The sequence below is a fragment of the Malus domestica genome, chromosome 12 (genome assembly GCF_042453785.1).
Source record: "Malus domestica chromosome 12, GDT2T_hap1".
Taxonomy (NCBI): domain Eukaryota; kingdom Viridiplantae; phylum Streptophyta; class Magnoliopsida; order Rosales; family Rosaceae; genus Malus; species Malus domestica.
Window position 1 is genome coordinate 4,415,372 of NC_091672.1, and position 19,407 is coordinate 4,434,778.

Below are 19,407 nucleotides of genomic sequence, written 5' to 3' on the forward strand. Positions count from 1 at the left end.
CGCTCAACATGATTGTACCAAGCATGTAGAGGTGGATAGGCATTTTATCAAGGAAAAGCTAGATGTCAAGTTGGTTGACATTTCATATGTGAGGTCAGACGAGTAGTTAGCTGATGTGTCAACCCATGCAGTGGCAGCAAAGATGTTTCAAGACTCACTTGTCAATTTGGGCTTGAAAGATATCTACGCACCAACTTGAGGGGGAGTGTTGGCGTGAGTCAATGCTATATTTCAGGGATTATAGATGTATTGTTTGAGTATGTAATCATGTGATTGATATCCTATATAATTGGGGTTCTAGTTTCCTGATTTATAGGACCTCTTATACAACTATATATATTCCTCTGAGAGAGAAGAATAAAGATATCATTTAAACCCTATACTTTTATCTGTCTGAAACTGAAGTGCGACGAATTATAAATCTCCAGAGCATTGCTCCGAGCATGCCAGATGCTTTTAATGATCTAGCTAAGGTGACAAGATCACATATACCCGCTGCAAACGCACCTGCAAGGATAGATACACCCTGTGTACATCACCATCCCACTAGGGAAGGTCGGACCGTCCCTGAAGGTGGGGAGGCCACACCTTCTACGCAACCCCGTACATTGGCTGCTAGCCAATCATCTACTCCGACCCTGAAACGTGGCAGACCCCTTGGTTCAAAGGATTCACAACCCCAGAAGAGAAAAATGGCACAAACTAGTGATCCTAGTTTGAATCTGACCATCGCTCACTCATCCGTTCCAACGCATGAGGTTATTCTAGATTACGGTGATGTCTTAGACGAGACAAACCGACCTCTCGAGAATCACGAGATTTCAGTCCACTATGCAGTGACGAGGTTTGGTATAGGAATGAGATGATCGTCGATGATGCATTTGCGTACACATTAGCTACTGACATCATGCTTAGCGATGACATTAAACCATGTTCCGTTGATGAATGCCAACGTAAAACCGATTGGTCAAACTGAAAACAAGCAATCTAGTTTAAACTTTTAAACTTTTAATTACTAACTAATTAGCGGTTGAACTTTTAATTTCTTTTTTTTTGTTTTCACAAAGGATTTGCATCAGGGACTCAGGACTACACATGGATGCATAATTTTGTAATAAATTACTAACTAACTAGCGGTTAAACTTTTAATTTATATGATCATAGATCACCTTCTTAAAGTTTTTTTTTTTATCTGGGCCCATATATAGTAACATATATGCTCGATCACTTATTTCCATTGCTGAAAAATTATATCTATATAGTTATTTAAGATGATAACCCCAGCATATTATGTGGTGCAGATTAAATAATTTAATTTGTTACTTACTATGTTGCAAGTTCAATTCTCAAAAATAAATAAATAAATAAATTAAATTAAATTAACACCAACTCATAGTCAACTAATAATATGTGACAATAAAGCCATGCAAATCTTGAGCCTCTCGCTACTCTCAGGGGCCAAAAACAGCTTGCACATCGTAAAGCCTTAATTAACTGACTTTTGCATATATCATGACGCGAGGATATCATCCAAGTTCGATCGCCCGACATTTGTATGTTATTAGACAAGTTGAAGCATGCTGTCTCCATAATTTTTCAAGTTGCAATCCACTACTTATGATCAGGTCAGCATTTGCAACTTACAATCGCATCCATGGAAAGTTGGAAATTAAACAAATTAATTTTCACGTCGTTCACCAAAAAGATTATGTGATCGATTATTCGATTGCGTGATGGATGAGGAAACTATAAATAACCTAGCTAGTACATGCTAATTAACATAAAAGGCATAGAATTGGTACTAGGTACCATGCATTTGACTAGGTGATGTTTTTTATTTTATCCATGAATTAATCTGTCAAATATATATATATATATATATATATATATATAAAGAAAATTAATCTTAATTATAAAGAGTCATAATTAAATTTTTAGAATACCAACTATATAATTTGTTATTAGACTATTAATTGAAGAGCTTCTAGTTGCCCTACGAATTACTGATTAATTACAATACTTGTAGAACAAGGAATCCTATTAATGACTAAGGTGGTGGGGGAATGTATTGTATATGGAATTTGATGTACTTTACTTGATTTTGAAATCTAGGAAATACGGACTTTGGAGGAGTAAATAAAAGACACACTGTATTGAAAAGGATTTTTATGTCTTCTAAAAAGTCAAAAAATCTTATGGTATTCAATTATGACTTTTTGCGAGTCTATAAAAAAAATATGTGTATTCAAAGTTTCATTGATTTTAAAGAATTTTAAAAAGTCGTGGACTTTGATGAACGTTGAGTTCTTTTATAGTAAGTTTATTGCATATCAAACATAACCTCTACCCCTAAGATTTTAATGGATTTCATTTTTTATTTCTTTTTTGATAATATACTCCACCACTCACCATATGCAATGACTACCCTTTCACCACCATGTCGCCACCACCACCTTACCATGATCATTTGTTGGTGTCAAAATTCAAACGAAGTCTGGACTGGGTTCAACGCATATTTGCCCTGAGTGTTGCTTTTGGTCTCAGTGCCACGAGGTGGCTCGAGGGAAAAAGGCGTGCCACTGTTGAAGGTTGCCAACAAATAAAGTTTGTGTTTGATTGTGTGTGGAAGTTGCGCGTTAATCTGACTTTTTAACCAATGATTGTGCACCGAGTGGGACACTGGTTCAATTGAGTTCTTTTTTGTTCATTGAGCAAATGTGAACTTAAAGTTTAGTGTAGCTTCGTGTATGCTTGCCTAAAAATTAAATGGAAGTAAAGTATAAATTAAAACGAGAAACAAAATGTAATCAAGATTACAAACGTTTCACAAAAGTAAATTCTAGGCCGATGGGCTAAGCTACATGATTAAATGTAATTGACTGAAAATGTAAAGAAATCAGTAAAAATCTAGTAAGATTCAGTCCATGAAGGGAAAGATAATGCTAGAGGAGTCTATTGAGATGATTGGTGTTTGATTGGACTTAGTACAAAACATGTTTCTCATAGAGGAAATCAGGGTGGTTGGAATTGTACATCAACTAAATCATACCACGAGGTGGCAAAGTTGTGAAAGTTTTATATCTTAGGGATCATAAGCAGTATTTGCTTTGAAGAAAAGCTTTGAGATTGTAGTTGAATAGCTAAGAGAGTTTTTGCTAAAGAGCAATTGGGTTTGTGCTGAAAAGCAGTTGGGTTAATTGAATAATTACTCAAAGTTTTTGTTTAATCGTAGAGATTGAACTTGATGAAGGTCTCGACCTTGAAGACCTCAGGCTTTATTTATAGGGAGGGAGAAGGCGCAACCTCGATAATATCATTTAGCTAAAGTAAGGGTAGATTGCGCATTTAGCATTAACAATGACTATTATTTTGGGTAGGTGGCCTTCAACTGTGTCTTGAGACGGTTAGCACGATCACGGTAATGAAATCAGTGTGTTGGATTACGCATGCATAGGCATTTACGGGGGCGAGATATTCCTAGGCTTTGGTCGCCTATGTGGCAGATGCACTTCGGATAAGAACCTGTCCGAGCCCTTGCACAGGTTAGAGTGAAATGAATTTGTCGTCTGAGCCCCAAGTTTAGGCGTCAAAGTTAGTGGGCCGGAGTTGTGTGACTTTGCCTAAATAAAAATAAATAAGTACTATAGTATGCCTTATTTCATTTATGGCCCAAACACCATCTCTTTAGCCCACCACTACCATGGTCATCATCGTCGTCACCACCATCATTGCCATGGGCATCATCACCACCCCCATCACCACTGTCATCGCCACTACCACTCCCACCCACTCCCTCTCCCTGCCACACCCACCCGCCCCACACTACCTTAACTACTACCACCTTCCTATGACCGTCACCATGGTACCATTTTCACCATCTTGTCATGATCATCACCACCATACCACAACCTCCGATGACCACTTTTTTATTGTCGTCATTACCACCAGCATGACTATCACTGACACCACATTCATTATGGCTGCCACCTCTACCACCATCATCACCACAACATCACTACCGCCCCACTCCAACACCACACTGCCACCACTATTTTCACCCATACTATTAACGTTGCCACCAAATACGCCACCATTACTACCATCATATTGCCAAAAATACCACATGGGCACATCCACCACCTTATACGACCACTTTGTCATGATCATAATAATCATTTCAAATAATGTGAAAAAATTAAAAATAACAATACTTTATTAATAAATTGATTAATAAAAAGTCCATGACAATTCACATAACTTTATTAAAATTTATGATAAAAGTCTCACAAACTCTATAAAAGTCATGTATAATTCAATCAAAATCCACATGGATTCCATGAAAGTCAAGTAAACTCCTTTAAAATCCATGTATTCATAACCTTATGAAAATTCATCAAACTATATATCCAAGACACCCCCTTAAATTAGAGTATTCTGGAAATCTCATATTAGCTCTTAAGCAGTTTTTTATTACCGTTGACATTATCAATGAAGTAAAATCATATTTGAACGTGTACTTCTCATTGGCGATTTCATAATGTTGCAAGATAGATTTGGGGAGCACTAATCTTCATATTACAAGTCAATATATGATTTGATCAAACTTTGCAGGCACTGTAAACTAGATTTTTGTCGGCTGGAAGAAGGTTGTGGAAGTCAGTTAATTAAATTCTTGGATCATGGGAGCTTCTGGGATCATGCGCTGCACTAAATTTCATGTAATCCTCAAAAATATTTAACTAACCTTGGCAACCTCCCCTAGTAAACCACTAGTACACACATCAATATATATGAGATTATTACGGACTCATTTCAATTGTCAATCCTCTGAAATTTTCAAACTTGCGCATGCTAGCTGCATGGGGTTTCATGGCTACCCAGAACATGCTTTCAATAAATTTGAAAGTTTCGTATGTATTTTTCCTTTTTAATTCCAATGACGGTTATAAACGGCACAAGAGTGACTACTTTTCCCTTCAAAAGAGGCAGAGACACCACTTGGAACATGTCAACCTACAGTCCTACATGCAGTTTGACCAAGTAATAATTTTCATTATAGTAGGGCTTTGGCCCTAATAATTTTCCTCGTCGGAAATTGATCGAGTAGTTGAACTTTAGTGAGTAGGGGAACAACAATTAAGCCACAGAAGCTTCTGTGGGAGCTTCCAAATAATAGAAAGGTCTACTAACTTACAAATTAAAGAAACTTCTATACAGGAGCTTCATTTGCGCAATGCATGAATTTAGAAAAGATATCCTAGAGTAACTAAGAAATTCTAGCTAGCTACAAAGTAATAATCCTCTCTTAAACTGATAAAGATAACATTGAGAAATACCTTTCGTTAGATTAGTTGAATAATCTGCATTACATATGTGCCTCACTCACTAAAATGGAAATTGAAATTGTTGATTGGATTTTAATTAAATGAAGGGAAATTGGTTGAAATGATGAAAATGCATATCTCAATAGATGAAATGATCATTTTTTCAGAGTTTGGTAATATGTTGTCGTTATTTTATTTCAGCGGAGTTTTAAAATTCGAATATCAGCTAATTTTTCTTGAATATAATTAGTACATACTACCACAAAACTGAAGTAAAAGGATCATATTTATATTTATGGATTATTCATGGTGTGATTCTTAATTTTCAATCTATTATATACATAATTAATCATATTCATAGTATATTAAAACAAAATGAAAACAATGAACAACATTTCTTCTCTCATCATGTACTCCTCGAGAAAGTTTCGTTACATGGCAAATCAAACGGGCTCCAACTACCCATTAACGAGTTTGGATTATGAAGTTCATGTCCTAGTAGCGATGTACCAGCTTGCATTGTATGACTACCACAATCCATCATTTGAGAAGTAGTAGACCACAATGCCTCTTGGCCTGGCAATGGGGGCAACCCAAAATCGCTTGCATATTGTACTACTTCACTTGTGTGTTGATGATGATGCTTCTCTGGATGATGAATTAATGGGTCTAATTCACCAAAGTACATACGGTCATTGGTGCTACAATTTTCAGTGGACAAGTGATCATGAGATAGAGTGTGACATCCAAGCGACCCAACAAGACCATTTTGATGATAATGATCATCCATTACCTGAGTACTAGTATTGTCTGAGCTTGCATTGTTCATGTTTAATGCCATGCTTGAAAAATCTAAAGCTGCCGGGTCGAATTCGCTTGGCAATTCTGGTAGTTGATGATCAGATCCGGTAGTACTATCTGAATTATCGGGCTTCTGCTTCAAGAAATTTGCATAAACAAGAGCAAGATCAATATGTGACCCATCTTGAGTCACTGAGGGACTTGTGGAATCACCCAACACGTTGGTGCCATAGGAATTATGAGCACCCTCATAAGTACTGGCCCTACTCTTATTTGTGTTGTGATGCGCGTGACCTTCTGTAGTGCTGGTGGTGTAGGTGGCGGATAGCCTTAAAGACTTGGACCCTCTTCTATTCCTGCGGCAGCCACCTCCGACGGGGACGTTCCTGAGGGACCCTCCTTTGGTCCAGTACCTCCTACACCCCTTGCAAAAGTACCTTGGCTGAGTTAAACTATAGTTGTTGTAGTAACAAAATTTGGTGTTGGAACAACCACACCGGGGACAATTGGGAGATATGTGATGATGATCATCGTTTGGTTTCCATCCTGCTCTCTCCATCACCAATGACCCAATTCTTCTTAGGCTTCATCAAAATTTCCAACACTCCCTCATCCTTTCAGAGTTGGAGAGAGAGAGAGAGAGAGAGAGAGAGAGAGAGAGAAGGCTGAGTTGGGTTGCATGTAAATGAAATAGTACAGTCTATACGCTTATATGGGGTAAAATAATTATAATTAAGAAAGAAGTAGTGTAGAGTACACAACCCCGTGCACATTGCACACTAGTATGTAGTGTGTTGAGAGATTTTCTCACATTGATAATGTAAACTCTGATTTTTCAATATATAATTATGGTCTTCAACGATTGCTAATTGATTTTGGTTCAAAGGTACGTTTTTAGTTCTATCGGAGTATCAGAATAAGCCTAATTTGTATTGTGTAATTATTTGGCTTAATTCATGCCAAGTTTGAGGATATGTGTTGAGATTTTATCTCATACATGTACGTAAGAACTTACAATTAATCTTCATTTTCAATATTTATGAGATTTGAACTCAGAATCTTTTCAATAAAATAAAAAGTGATCATCGTCAATGAACCAAATAGGCAATAGAAAGTTTCAAAATTTTGAGTTAAAATACTCTAATGCCATTAGTATTATGTAAGAGTGAAGTTTGTTGTATAGAAATGTTGACTGTGTGTATGCACCCGTGCACAGGAGGTTTCGGTGGCGTTGAGGCCGCAAAGGGAGTTAGGGTTGTGCGTGTGTCACGTCCCCGTAGGCTGATAGCGGGTGTCGGTGTTTGCCACACGTAGCACAAGGATAATGATGCCATGATCATGCACAGTCGTGAGGGAGTTGAAGGAAGCAAAACCCTCGAAAAGGGTAATTTCAGGTCCCTTTGAGGAGCAGGCAGCTTTCTTTATGATTTATGTTTAATTAAAACTAATCACTCCAATTTATTACTGATTGAGAATCCTCCTTTTCCTGACATGAAATTGAGACTCTCAACACGCCGTCTCACGTTTATTGAATTTTTAAGCTTAGCATATAGACACACTAATCAGGTGACGCACGTGTGGCCAACCTACTTTGATATCATGAAGAAAGTTGGGGTTCTAGAATAGCCCAACCTCTTATAAGCATTTGCAAGGTTTTTCCTTTCATCGATGTGGGACTCTTTAACCTTCACATCCTTACAGGTTAAAGTAATATGGTTCCCTTTGCATTCAAGTTGAGTCATCTCTCTATAATTTAGATTAATACAATGTAGACTGTCGCTAGCATAAAAATTGTGAGCACTAATTTAGTTTGGTTAACTACCTACCTTTGATCGGGAATGAGTGTAAAACCAATCCATATTGTACTTTAATTAGTATGCCTATCAATGGCATCGATCTGTTCTCAACCATATAAACCTAAACACAAATTGTTCGCTAGTCCTCATCTTTTGGTATTAAACACATTACACCAAGAACAAGTAAAAGTACTGCAAAGCTAGATCATGTGGGAGCTCTTGAGCCTAGAATTTCTTAAAGTGGGAATGTCCCTTGGGTCGGTGCTCAGCTACGCATATACAGTTATACTTTATGGAGGATCTCTTGGATCATGGGCTTCTTGGATCCGTAAGCTCGTGAATTTTATGTCTTTTGGGAAGGAAACCAATACTAAGCTTGGAAATTCTTCTTCACACATGTTTTTTCATAAATCTTAGCCGTTCTCTTTCGTCCTTTCATGCGCAGATGAGCAAAAGCTCATACTAAGCTTTAAGAAACACATCAGTAGAAGGGCGACGGATGAAAACATTCGTTGATATACTGTTGAAGGAAAATTTGTTGAGTGAGGGTAAAAGAGGGACGGCAAGAGAGAGAAAGAGAGAGAAAGAGAGAGCTTGGTGGTTGTGAATTGTACACGCTCTCTTATGACCTTATGCCTTTATTTATAGTAAGGTTGTGAATTGCATACGCTCGCTTGTGGCCTTATGCCTTATGTATACTAATCAAGTGGGCTTTAACAAGTAATGCAAGTCATAAAAGAATTAGATCTCCAAAATCCTATCATAATCTATTTTTAGATTTATACGATCACATTCCTAAATAATATTAACTACAACGATATTGATACTTTCATGAACGTTCATTGATATATTGACATTTTCATGAAATTATAGATTTTTTAAACCACTAACATTTCTGGAGGTCAAAAAAATTACCGTGTCGTCGAAATATTAAAGAACCTAATCATGAATGCTTCTGAAAATTAAGAAGTTTTTGCATATTAGTGTGTTACAATCTCAAGAACACACTCACATGCAATGTATTCATTTGATATGTCAAAGTTTATGAAAATTGTATGTTTAATTGATGAATATTTAATCAATTTCGTGTCCTTATAGTTTCATAGTCATTTTCTGTTCTTTAAAAACTTCCCAAAGTTTGCATCGATATCAATATTTCCATGAATATCTATGTCGATATTTCCACAAATATCAATATTTCCTAAACCCTAACAGGGACCATACAGGAAGAAAACTACAATTCCGCAAAATCTGGTTTTGAATCGGCACCCAAGCTCATTTCTTATACACGAGACATTATACTCAACGGCGAAGCCACTAACAAGGCTAGGGTGGGCTCTAGCATAGGGAGAGTTTTAGTTGTTTAAAGTTAAAAATACTGATAATTTAGATTATTTTATTATTTTTAATTGTTAAAGCCCACCCAATAAGTAAAAGTTCTGAACAAAATGACTACTTTTAAAAAAAGTAAGAGTTAATAAATATTAAATAAATTATTTACTTTAATCAATATCAAAATTTATTATTATTAAATTTCAAATTGCATACACACCCTGACACACACGTCCCATTAAGTCATTTTATTTGATTAGTTTCTAGGGTCCTAGGGAGTAGTATAGTGATTAGATTAGGTTTTCTAGGATAGCCATCCGGTTTTAAAAAGTACATTTATTATTTTATTATTTTAGGTTTCCTAGGAGTTGTACTAATTTATTATTATATTTCGACTTTTTGGGTTTCTGTCACTTTCAGAAAAGCTTTCGTCCCATCTATGTCGTCTCTACACTGCAATTCACAGAAACAGAATCACAGAAACCAAGCATACATTACAAGTGAGAAAACTGATTGATTTTTCTTATCAGGTAAGTTTTTAACCACTTTATTCTTATGTCTTGATGATTTTATTTGTTTATTGCTTTAATTTTAAGAATTCGTACTTTAAAATTTCGATTTCAAGTTTAATTTTTTTTTTCAGATAGTCTAATAGATTTCTTAGAAATATAATTTATTATATAAACTTGCATTATTGTTGTTCAATTTGTTAGGTTAACCTTCAATGAAGAGATTAAGAACTATTGATTCATTTTTCAAAAAAAGAGATGATGGTGATAAATTAGAGAGTGATATACCTTCTGCATCTAATGATAACGCACCAATATCAACTGAGCAGCCTCATGATTCTCACCAAACATCTAATATAATTGAACCTCAAGAAAAAGTTTTTGATGATGCTTCTTTGGAATTGGAACGAGACCCGGGGAAACGGATTCAAATACATGAGCATCCTATTAATCAACAAGATGAAGTTTGACGTGCTTATATCAAAGTTGGGCCTTACCAACAGAAATTTCTTGAGTATCCTAGGTCTCGGTTTGGATCACAATATCGTCGATTTCAGTATTCTTGGTTTTCACAATTTCCATGGTTAGAATATTCTCCGACAACAGATAGAGTATATTGTTTCCCATGCTTTCTTTTTGGGACTAGTCCAGCAAGTCGTCCGACACTAACTGTTGATGGGTTTAACAATTGGAAAAGAGTTAACAATGGAAAGAATTGTATATTTCTTTCTCATATTGGAGGTCCATCTTCATTACATAATACTTGTGTTTCACGTGTGGAGGAATTGATGAATCCATCTCAGCATGTTGACAAGGTTATTAATCGACAATCAAAAGAAGAAATTTTGAAGAATCGGTTGCAACTCAAGGCTACAATTGAGTGTGTTTGATGGCTTACATTTCAAGCATGTCCTTTTAGAGGATATGATGAATCAATGGGTTCGAAAAATCGTGGGAATTTTATTGAATTGGTAAAGCATACAGCCAAGTTTAATGATAAGGTGGCTGCAATTGTTTTAGAAAATGCACCAAAAAATGCCAAATATTTCTCACCCATGATCCAAAAGGAGGTTTTGAACATTCTCGCCAACATAGTATGAAGAAAAATTCGTGAAGAAGTTGGGGATGGTGTTTTTTGTATTCTTGTTGATGAAGCACATGATATTGCTCATAAAGAGCAAATGGCCATTATTTTAAGATTTGTTTATAATGATGGTTTTCTACGAGAACGGTTTTTAGATATTGTGTGGGTTGAAGACACTACTGCAACAACACTTCACAGGGAGATAAAAAAAGTCTTTGCTTTCCATGAGTTGCCTATAAACAAGTTACGAGGTCAAGGCTACGATGGTGCGAGTAATATGCGAGGTCAGTGGAATGGGCTACAATCTTTATTTATTAAAGAGTGTTCATCTGCTTATTACGTGCATTGTTTTGCTCATCAACTGCAATTGGCATTAGTTGCAGCATCAAAAGAAGTAGCTGTTATCTGGTTATTCTTTTCAAAATTAGGTTCAATTGTAAATGTTATTACTACTTCTCCAAAGCGTCATACTCAGCTGCAGGTTGCACACACAGTGAACATTGAAGAGTTAGTGGGTGCTGGTGAACTTGAGACGGGAAGAAGAGCTAATCAAATCGGTACTATACATCGACCTGGAGCTACTCGTTGGGGTTCTCATTATGATTCAGTGTGTGACTTGATACATATGTACGACGCGTCTTGTACAGTACTTGAGAACATAAAGAATGATAGATCTGCTACAAACTCTTTGCGTGGGGAAGCTACTGGTGCTTATAATGCAATCAGATCTTTTGAATTTACTTTCATCGTGCATCTATTGCAGGAGATCATGGGAATCACTGATATCCTTTGTCGTGAACTGCAAAATAAGTCACAAGACATTCTGAATGCTATGAATCTAGTCACTATTACAAAAGATGTCCTCCAGAAGTTGCGATTGGATGGTTGGGCTACCTTTATTGATAAAGTGAGTTTATTCTGCAAAAAACATGACATTGATATGCTCGATATGAATGCTCAATACAAAGTAGGAACTGGCCGTTCTTGTCAGCAAACAGATCATATTACATTTGAGCATCATTATCACATTGATATCTTCAATAATGCAATAGATTTTCAGTTGGCAGAGCTAAATAGCAGGTTTAGTGAGGAGGCAATGGAACTTCTTATTCTCAGTTCAGCTTTAGAACCAAGAGAAGCTTTTAAGGCGTTCAACATTGATCACATTTGCAAGCTTGCAGAGAAATTTTATTCTATGGATTTCACAGAAAAAAGAGCTACATACGTTGAGATGTGAGTTGAAAATCTATGAATCAGACGTACCGCATCATCCTGTCTTTCAAAAAATGTCTACTACTTCGGAATTATGTCGGGGATTTGTTGAAACAAAGAGGTCTGAAAGGTACTATTTGATTGATAGGTTAATTCGACTTGTATTAACTCTTCCCGTTTCTACAGCAACTACTGAACGAGCTTTTTCAGCAATGAATCTTATTAAAACAAGACGTCGCAACAAGATGGAAAGTGAATTTCTAGCAAATTCAATGGTTGTGTACATTGAAAAAGAGCTTGCTGAAAAGATTGATTCAGAAGAAATAACCAAGGATTTCAATTCCATTAAGGATCGAAGGGCACAACTTGAATAGGTACTTTTTCTTTCATTTGTTAAGTTGTTATGACAAGATTGATGATGTATGTTTCTTTCTACTATAAGTTGCAACTTCAAATGTTTTCTTTGTTAAATCTAGTTGAAACTTGCTTTATTCTAAATTTCTTACTTTAAATTATTGCTTTCAAGTTTGTCATTGTGTAACTTTATGTAAGTAACAAAAAAATTTAACCATTTGATCTCCTAGTAATAATTTTAGTTTAGCCCACCCACCAAATAATTCCTGGCTCCGCTATTGATTATACTGTCACATTATAGAACTCGAAAAAACTTCTAAACAACCTACAGCAGCCCCACAAGCATCGTCCATCTTGTGAACGAACAATTTTTCTCAGTTATAAAATTAACGGGTTTTTATCATAAATGGTCCCTGAGATTGATCAAACTCATCATTTTGGTCCCTTATTTTCAAAACCAACTAATGTCATCCCTAACATTCACTACCGCACATCAATTTGGACTTTCGGTTGAGATTCCATCAATTATTCTATTAGTTTGTTTGTGGGACCCACAAATCCAATAAAATTGTGACACATGGATTACACAAAATAAGGATTTTTTTATCACAAATGACCCCTGACATTGATCAAACTCCTCATTTTGGTCCATGAGTTTCAAAAATCGATAAATTTAAAACTAAAAGTAAAATAAGAAACCAAAAGCAAAAACTAAAAGAATAAAAAGACATCATCATCTTCATCTTGGTGTGCTAAGAATCAAAAATAAGGTACCATGGCACTGGTAAAGCACTTGGCCTCCCTAAACCCACTCCTCATTCCCTCTAGTTGGTTATAATGCTATCAAATTTGAATTGAATTTGGATTCGATTTTATCGAATTTAGATTGAATTTTTTATCCAATTGGGGTTGTGGGATACGAGAGAAATGCCAACGCGGAATACTCGTAAGTTGGTTCACTCTTAAAAGAATAGTTTCTTATAGTTAATCCACGTGGCGTCATATGATTGGACTACCGGGACTACATCAGCACACTAACAAAAAGTAATCACGATATTTTAACAAAATGACTAAATTGATGTGCGGTAATGAACGTCAGTAGTGGCGAAGCTAGGAATTGTCGAGGAGAAATGTGAACTTAAAGGAGTGCAAGGTTAAAAAATGACAAACCAATGAGGGATAAAACATCAATTATCGCTAACTTTCCTTGGCATGATGTGGGATTTAGGTTGGCAAGGGTATTTTAGAGATAGTGTTTACGATTTGCTTCATAATAATTTGGTGGATAATCAAGCATTCGACGTCTATGTCCAAGATCTTATAGTATCGTTTTATTACGTAACTGTATAATGGAAAAAAAAATTATTAGACTCTTAATCCTAGAGTAGACTATACCAATATGACTAATAACTAATTAAACTAACAATTCAATTAATCAATACCAAAAATCATACAAATTATTCAATAAACAAAAATTCAATTCAATTAATCAATATGAATAATCATATACATTATTCAAATAGCAAGTAAAACGATGCCGTTTTACTTTAAAAAAACAAAAGCCTTGCGCACAGTAAGCAGCGCAGTAGTATGAACAAATAGAAACAGCCACCATGTTTTCCAGTTTCCGGCCGAACTAGAGGGGGCTTAAGACTCGTTCCTAGGCTTGTTTTTCGGTGAGTGAAGGGGCGACTGCCCCTATGTAGCTTCGCCACTGAAAGTCAGGGACCAAATTTATCAATTTTTGAAACTCAAGGCCAAAATGAGGAGTTTGATCAATGTTAGGGACCATTTGCGATAAAAACCCTTATTTTGTGTGATCCATGTGTCACCATTTTATTATATTTATGGGTCCCACATACATAATAACGAAATAGTTGACGGAATCTCAACTAAAGGTCCAAATTGATGTACGGTAGTGAATGTTAGGGACGACATTGATTGATTTTGTATATTCAGGGACCATTTGTGACAAAAACCCTAAAATTGACAAAAAGATAGTAAGATACTGCATGCACGCTGTAACAACATGTCCCTAACTTTACGATTTTATTAATTTTTAAATGAGTGAATTGATGAAAATGCCCTAGAGGCTAGATTGTTGACTTTCGTTGACCACCTTTCGTGACGCATACGATTTATTATTTCACCGTACTCTCGAAGTTCTTGACATGACGATCATGTAAGCGTAATCTGAATCGAAACCGAAGTTACGATAGGGGTTTTACGGAACTACAAATCCGAAAAGCACTTTTGTAAAGATTACTATCTATTATTTTATATATTTCTCATAATTATTATATTATTATTTTAAAATTATTTGTTATTATATTATTAGTTTAATATTAGTAGAGAGGTTGTGGGAAAAAGAAAAGAAAAAAAGGAGGAAGGGGCAGAGCTACCTAACCGGGTGGGGGAGAGAGAGAGAGGTTGGCCGAATGGGAGCGGAGAGAGGAAGGAAGGAACCTATAGGAGAAAAAAGAAAGGAGGGAAAGGAGGGAAAGGAGGGAAAGGAGGGAAGAGAGAATGAGGGGGAAGAAACTAGGTCACCTCCTTAACCCGTTTTGTGACCCAACCCAGTTGAAATAAATGGAATCCGTGGGTTCCGCAGGCCAAATTCATTTAAGCTAAACCACCATCTGGGAAGTACCCTGCGACCCTCTCCTTATCATTTCCACCCCAAATCTGAAGAAATTAGGCTCGGAATCATGAAGAATTGCATCGGTGGGTGGGATGGGACACGCCGACTAGACCCGGCAGTTTTTGACATAACACGAAAATAACGGGTTTCGGGTCAACACGATAACTAATCAGGTTATTATCGGGTGACCCGTTAATAACAGGTTCTTAATGGGTATACACGTGGGTAACCTGTTTCGACCCGTTAAGAAAAAAAAATATTTTGATAATTTTAAAGTTTAATTACTAAAAGATTTATTATAAAATACAATAGCCATATTAATATATACAATATATTCTATATTAAATATATAGTTTTGTATTATTATTCTATATAAGTTAAAAAAAACGTTTTAGTCATTATTTATTTTTATTATGAGAGTTCCTTATTATCATTACTAGGTTAAATTGTACTTAATATGTTGTTGTCCAAAATTAAAATAAACTAGTATAGTATTTGTATAGGCAAGAACTAAGAAGACATACATACAAGTATGAAAAATGTGAAAAAATATATAAACACTCGTGATTCATCATTATTCCTCCACGAGTAGATAATTGTTACACTTACATTATCGTTTAGATTTTTAAAATCCTCCAAACCCTCATGAATAATGTTTTTTATTTGAGGGCAAAATTAATAAAATTAATAATAATTATTGTAGAAGTGTAAAAAAATGTAAAAAAAATATTCAACCACTCATAGTAACAAGCTTTACAACTTTCATGAAGGGGTCAGCTTCGAAATCCAACACTATAATCCATAAACCTTAAATTTATATTTAACCGTCGATTGTCATTTACACTTTATTCTTCTTACTGATCATTTTTTAAATTTTCTTTTTTTTGAAAACATGATCATCTAGTGGATGTAAGAAGATGAACAATTCAGACTTTTGATATCACATTTCGATATCAATATTTTCACTAACCGTAAAACTCTTAATATACTATTAACGATCCAAACTATTTATCTTCATGCATCCTCTAATAGATCATGTATTTAAAAAACAAAATCTAAAAAGACAAAATTTGATGAGAACAATGAAGCGTAAATGTAAACAACAATCAACGGTTAAATTTTGATCTATGATTTATATGATTATAGTGGTGAATTTCAAAGTTAAGCTCTTCATGAAAGTTGTAAAGCTTATCATTACAAGCGTTTATATATTTTTTTCTATATTTTTTTACACTTCTACATTAATTAAAAAACTATTAAAGACTTTACTTAAATAACAGCTGTAAGATAAATGAAAGTAAATATGTACCGTTGGATTCTATTTCACTTACATTATTAGAACTTTTTTGGACGAAAAAACCCCTTCTCTATTCCAATATTTTTCAATTTTACCATTTGATCAAAACAAAAGCCCTAATCCCTTTCTCTCTCCCACTCCTGTAACCCTCTCTCATGATCCCGCCGTCTGTTTTTTCCTGGCCCTTCTCTCCCGTCGTATGTTTAGTTCTTCCGGTAGCCTTTCTCAGTCTCTCTTTTCTCCTCCCTCGTGCAGTGGACGGAATCATCCTTGTCATCTCTGGTCGTCTCTACATCTCTGCATCTCTGCATCTCTATTCTCCAAATTCCACTCCAGGTTCGATTTTGCATCTTAATTTGGCTATTTATATGTAAGATTTTGGCTATTTCCTAAATAAGTTCAGTTATTGTTTTTTCATTTTAAGTTATGTTACTGCTTTAATCGATCTCCGCAAGAACAAAGTTTTACTGTACTTAGAATTGCAAGATGGTGTTGATTTAGATTCATTGTGGAAGGGAATTTAGAGGTTAAAAAAGGATGAGGATATGGATTTTGGGAAGCCTAGGATGGGGATGCATATTTATATATCCTGTCGAATTGGAGAGAAAGAAAAAGGTCTAGAGAGAGTTCGATTAGAGAGGATACGAAAAGGGAGATCGGGGTTACTGAAGAACATGTGGGTTTATGATTCCAAATCCTATTGACCTGCAGCTTTTAAGGCTCTGGTCATTATTCCCAGAACTTGTTTCCATGGTTATTTCTATGAATGCTGTTAGGGAAACCTAGTTTTATATGCAAATGTCTCTGCAAGCTTTTCTATGCAAATACTTATTTGATACAATAACTAGTTTTACATGCAGAGACCTAAACCCTAGTTTGGTATAAAAGCTGAAACGCATGTTTTGTATGATATGGATTGATCAAGTGGAGTCGATTTGTCCATTATATATTAGTCAGGGCCATTTTTATGCAGATACTTGCTTTGATCTATTATATGTAGAAGTTGTTGGTCGAATGCAAAAGACTGATATGCTTATTAAGTACCTTTTCTACTGCATATATATGTATGGATATATGTGTATTGTTAAAGAAGCATGTTGGTAATCAGTGTTTATACTTTTAGCATGCTTATACTCTCCACTGACATGATATACATACATATATATATATATATATATATATATGTGTGTGTGTGTGTGTGTGTGTGTGTGTGTGTGGAACGAAGCATATGTTAGAGTACTTAGTACTGATTACTCATATTGCATATATGTATAGTAATGTCAAAGCTTTTATATAACTATTAAGTGTTTTGAGTATGACATTTCTATTTTAAACCATTGTAACAAATTTACGTCGTTGGTGACGATTCTTTGATACAATTATTAGTTTATATATATTAGAGAGTGATGGGTGGATCTATGCATCATGAAATTGAACACTTAACTTTTCCTGGAGGTTGGGTTATGGGTGGATCTACCTTACTCAACTCTTCAGCCAATTTCTTTTAAATTACCATTGTCTTATATCAGTGTTGTTATTTGAATTGTAAGTTGTACTAAAATAATGTCTATACTAGGCATGTTTAATTAGTCACTTCATTGCTTAGTAATATCCATTATTGGTGTGTGTTATTGTTCGTTCATGCTTCTATCTATAAATTGGATTGAGTTCGGATGTTCCTAGAATCCTACCTGTTTAAAAAGCTATTAATTAATTTATACCCATTTTGTTTCAGAAGCAATGGATGCTAGAGATTCAGATTCAGTAAACCTTAGTGATGAGGAGTCCATGGAGATTATAATGGGAACAAAACGAGATTTTGGAAGCGAAAGTATAGACAATACAAATACGAGTCTTGCAAAGAAAAAGGCTAGAGCAATCAATTTAGGTAAGTGAAAATATACTTTAAAGAAAAATGTGTTTTTATGTTTTGGATGTGACAATATGGTATGTATATACTTATTTAGTATTATGTTTTTCATTTGATTATTTATTGGTTTAAAATATATTTTCCTTAACAGGTAATAGGTCTGGTCATATTACATGTTAATATTATCGGATCAATTTCAGGTCGGGTCATTTTACCCGTTTATTTTAACGGGTGTTACACGACACGACCCGTTAAGATATCGAGTATGACACGAAAATGACATGAACAATGAAAACACAACATGAATGTCAGGTCTAATGCCAGCGATCGGCCATTTCTGAAGGCAATCACGTCAATCTCCACCACCAAAACACTTCTCTTGAGGTCTGGAACAAAGCCCAAGCCGTGGTAGAAGAGTCAAAGCTCACATGGAAATCGAATCAAAGCACACCCAAAACTAGGGTTCTGACCGTTCATGGGAAAATTTTGACGTTTCTCGGCCGAATTGGACTTGGCCACATGTATAAAACTTGATCTACTCGTTGAGATCTTCATTCCTGTAAAATTTGAGAATTTTTTGAAATAGTTGAATTTTCTGATGAGCCTAGGCGGTGCGTGGGCTGCGACCCTACCTGCCCTTCCTAGACTAATTTGGATACCCTAATTCCATATGTGACGTTCGATTGACGAAATCTCATTGTAAGACTATAGTTTTGATAGAGACCGTCACTTGGACATTAAATGAATCGACGATCCGATCGTTGGATCGTCACTAAACTTTAATACGTTATAGTACGTAATATTTGAGGACATTAGGAACTTACAGATCGGGAATCCGACATACAGATCTTCCCGAATTGGATTTATAAGTTCGTAAAATAAAACGTCGGCCACCACTTAATTTTAACGATTGGTCGAGATCCGACCGTTGGATCATTCCGAAACTTAAGGATGTTGTTTTAGAAGCTTATTGAAACTCTTGGGAAGTTACAAATCTTTCAGATTGAGTTACGTAGGACTGTGGACCCTACTGTCGACCTTTGACCGATGGTTAACTTTTGGTCAATGGGTTTCAAATCATTCTAGAACATCCTTAGAGATGTGTTTTATGTAAGTTACGTGTTCTATCGATAAGAATTCTGAAACGTGATTTGATATTTGTTCTAGGCGACAATCGTTTGTGACGC

At 35.5% G+C, this 19,407-nt stretch overlaps 2 protein-coding genes and 1 long non-coding RNA gene across 3 annotated transcripts; 2 read left to right on the forward strand and 1 right to left on the reverse strand.

The window, feature by feature from the left end:
* Positions 1–5,730: 5,730 nt before the first annotated feature.
* Positions 5,731–6,773, reverse strand: LOC103449622 (dof zinc finger protein DOF3.5). The gene has a single exon (XM_008388956.4). The coding sequence runs from the start codon at positions 6,682–6,684 to the stop codon at positions 5,731–5,733; it is 954 nt and encodes a 317-aa protein (XP_008387178.1). The 5' UTR covers positions 6,685–6,773.
* Positions 6,774–10,943: 4,170 nt separating this feature from the next.
* Positions 10,944–12,083, forward strand: LOC103430262 (uncharacterized). Its single transcript, XM_008368395.2, has one exon. It carries the CDS (start codon positions 10,944–10,946, stop codon positions 12,081–12,083), a length of 1,140 nt encoding a protein of 379 aa, XP_008366617.2.
* Positions 12,084–16,468: 4,385 nt separating this feature from the next.
* LOC139190140 (uncharacterized) lies at positions 16,469–18,827 on the forward strand. Its single transcript, XR_011574151.1, has 3 exons — positions 16,469–16,686; positions 18,086–18,238; positions 18,421–18,827. It is a non-coding gene; the product is annotated as an uncharacterized lncRNA (long non-coding RNA).
* The last annotated feature ends 580 nt before the right edge of the window (positions 18,828–19,407 follow it).

Excerpts from the sequence above, each read along its gene's own strand:
- LOC103449622 (XM_008388956.4), bottom strand. The coding sequence starts at position 6,684 with ATGGAGAGAGCAGGATGGAAACCAAACGATGATCATCATCACATATCT.
- LOC103430262 (XM_008368395.2), top strand. The coding sequence starts at position 10,944 with ATGGCCATTATTTTAAGATTTGTTTATAATGATGGTTTTCTACGAGAA.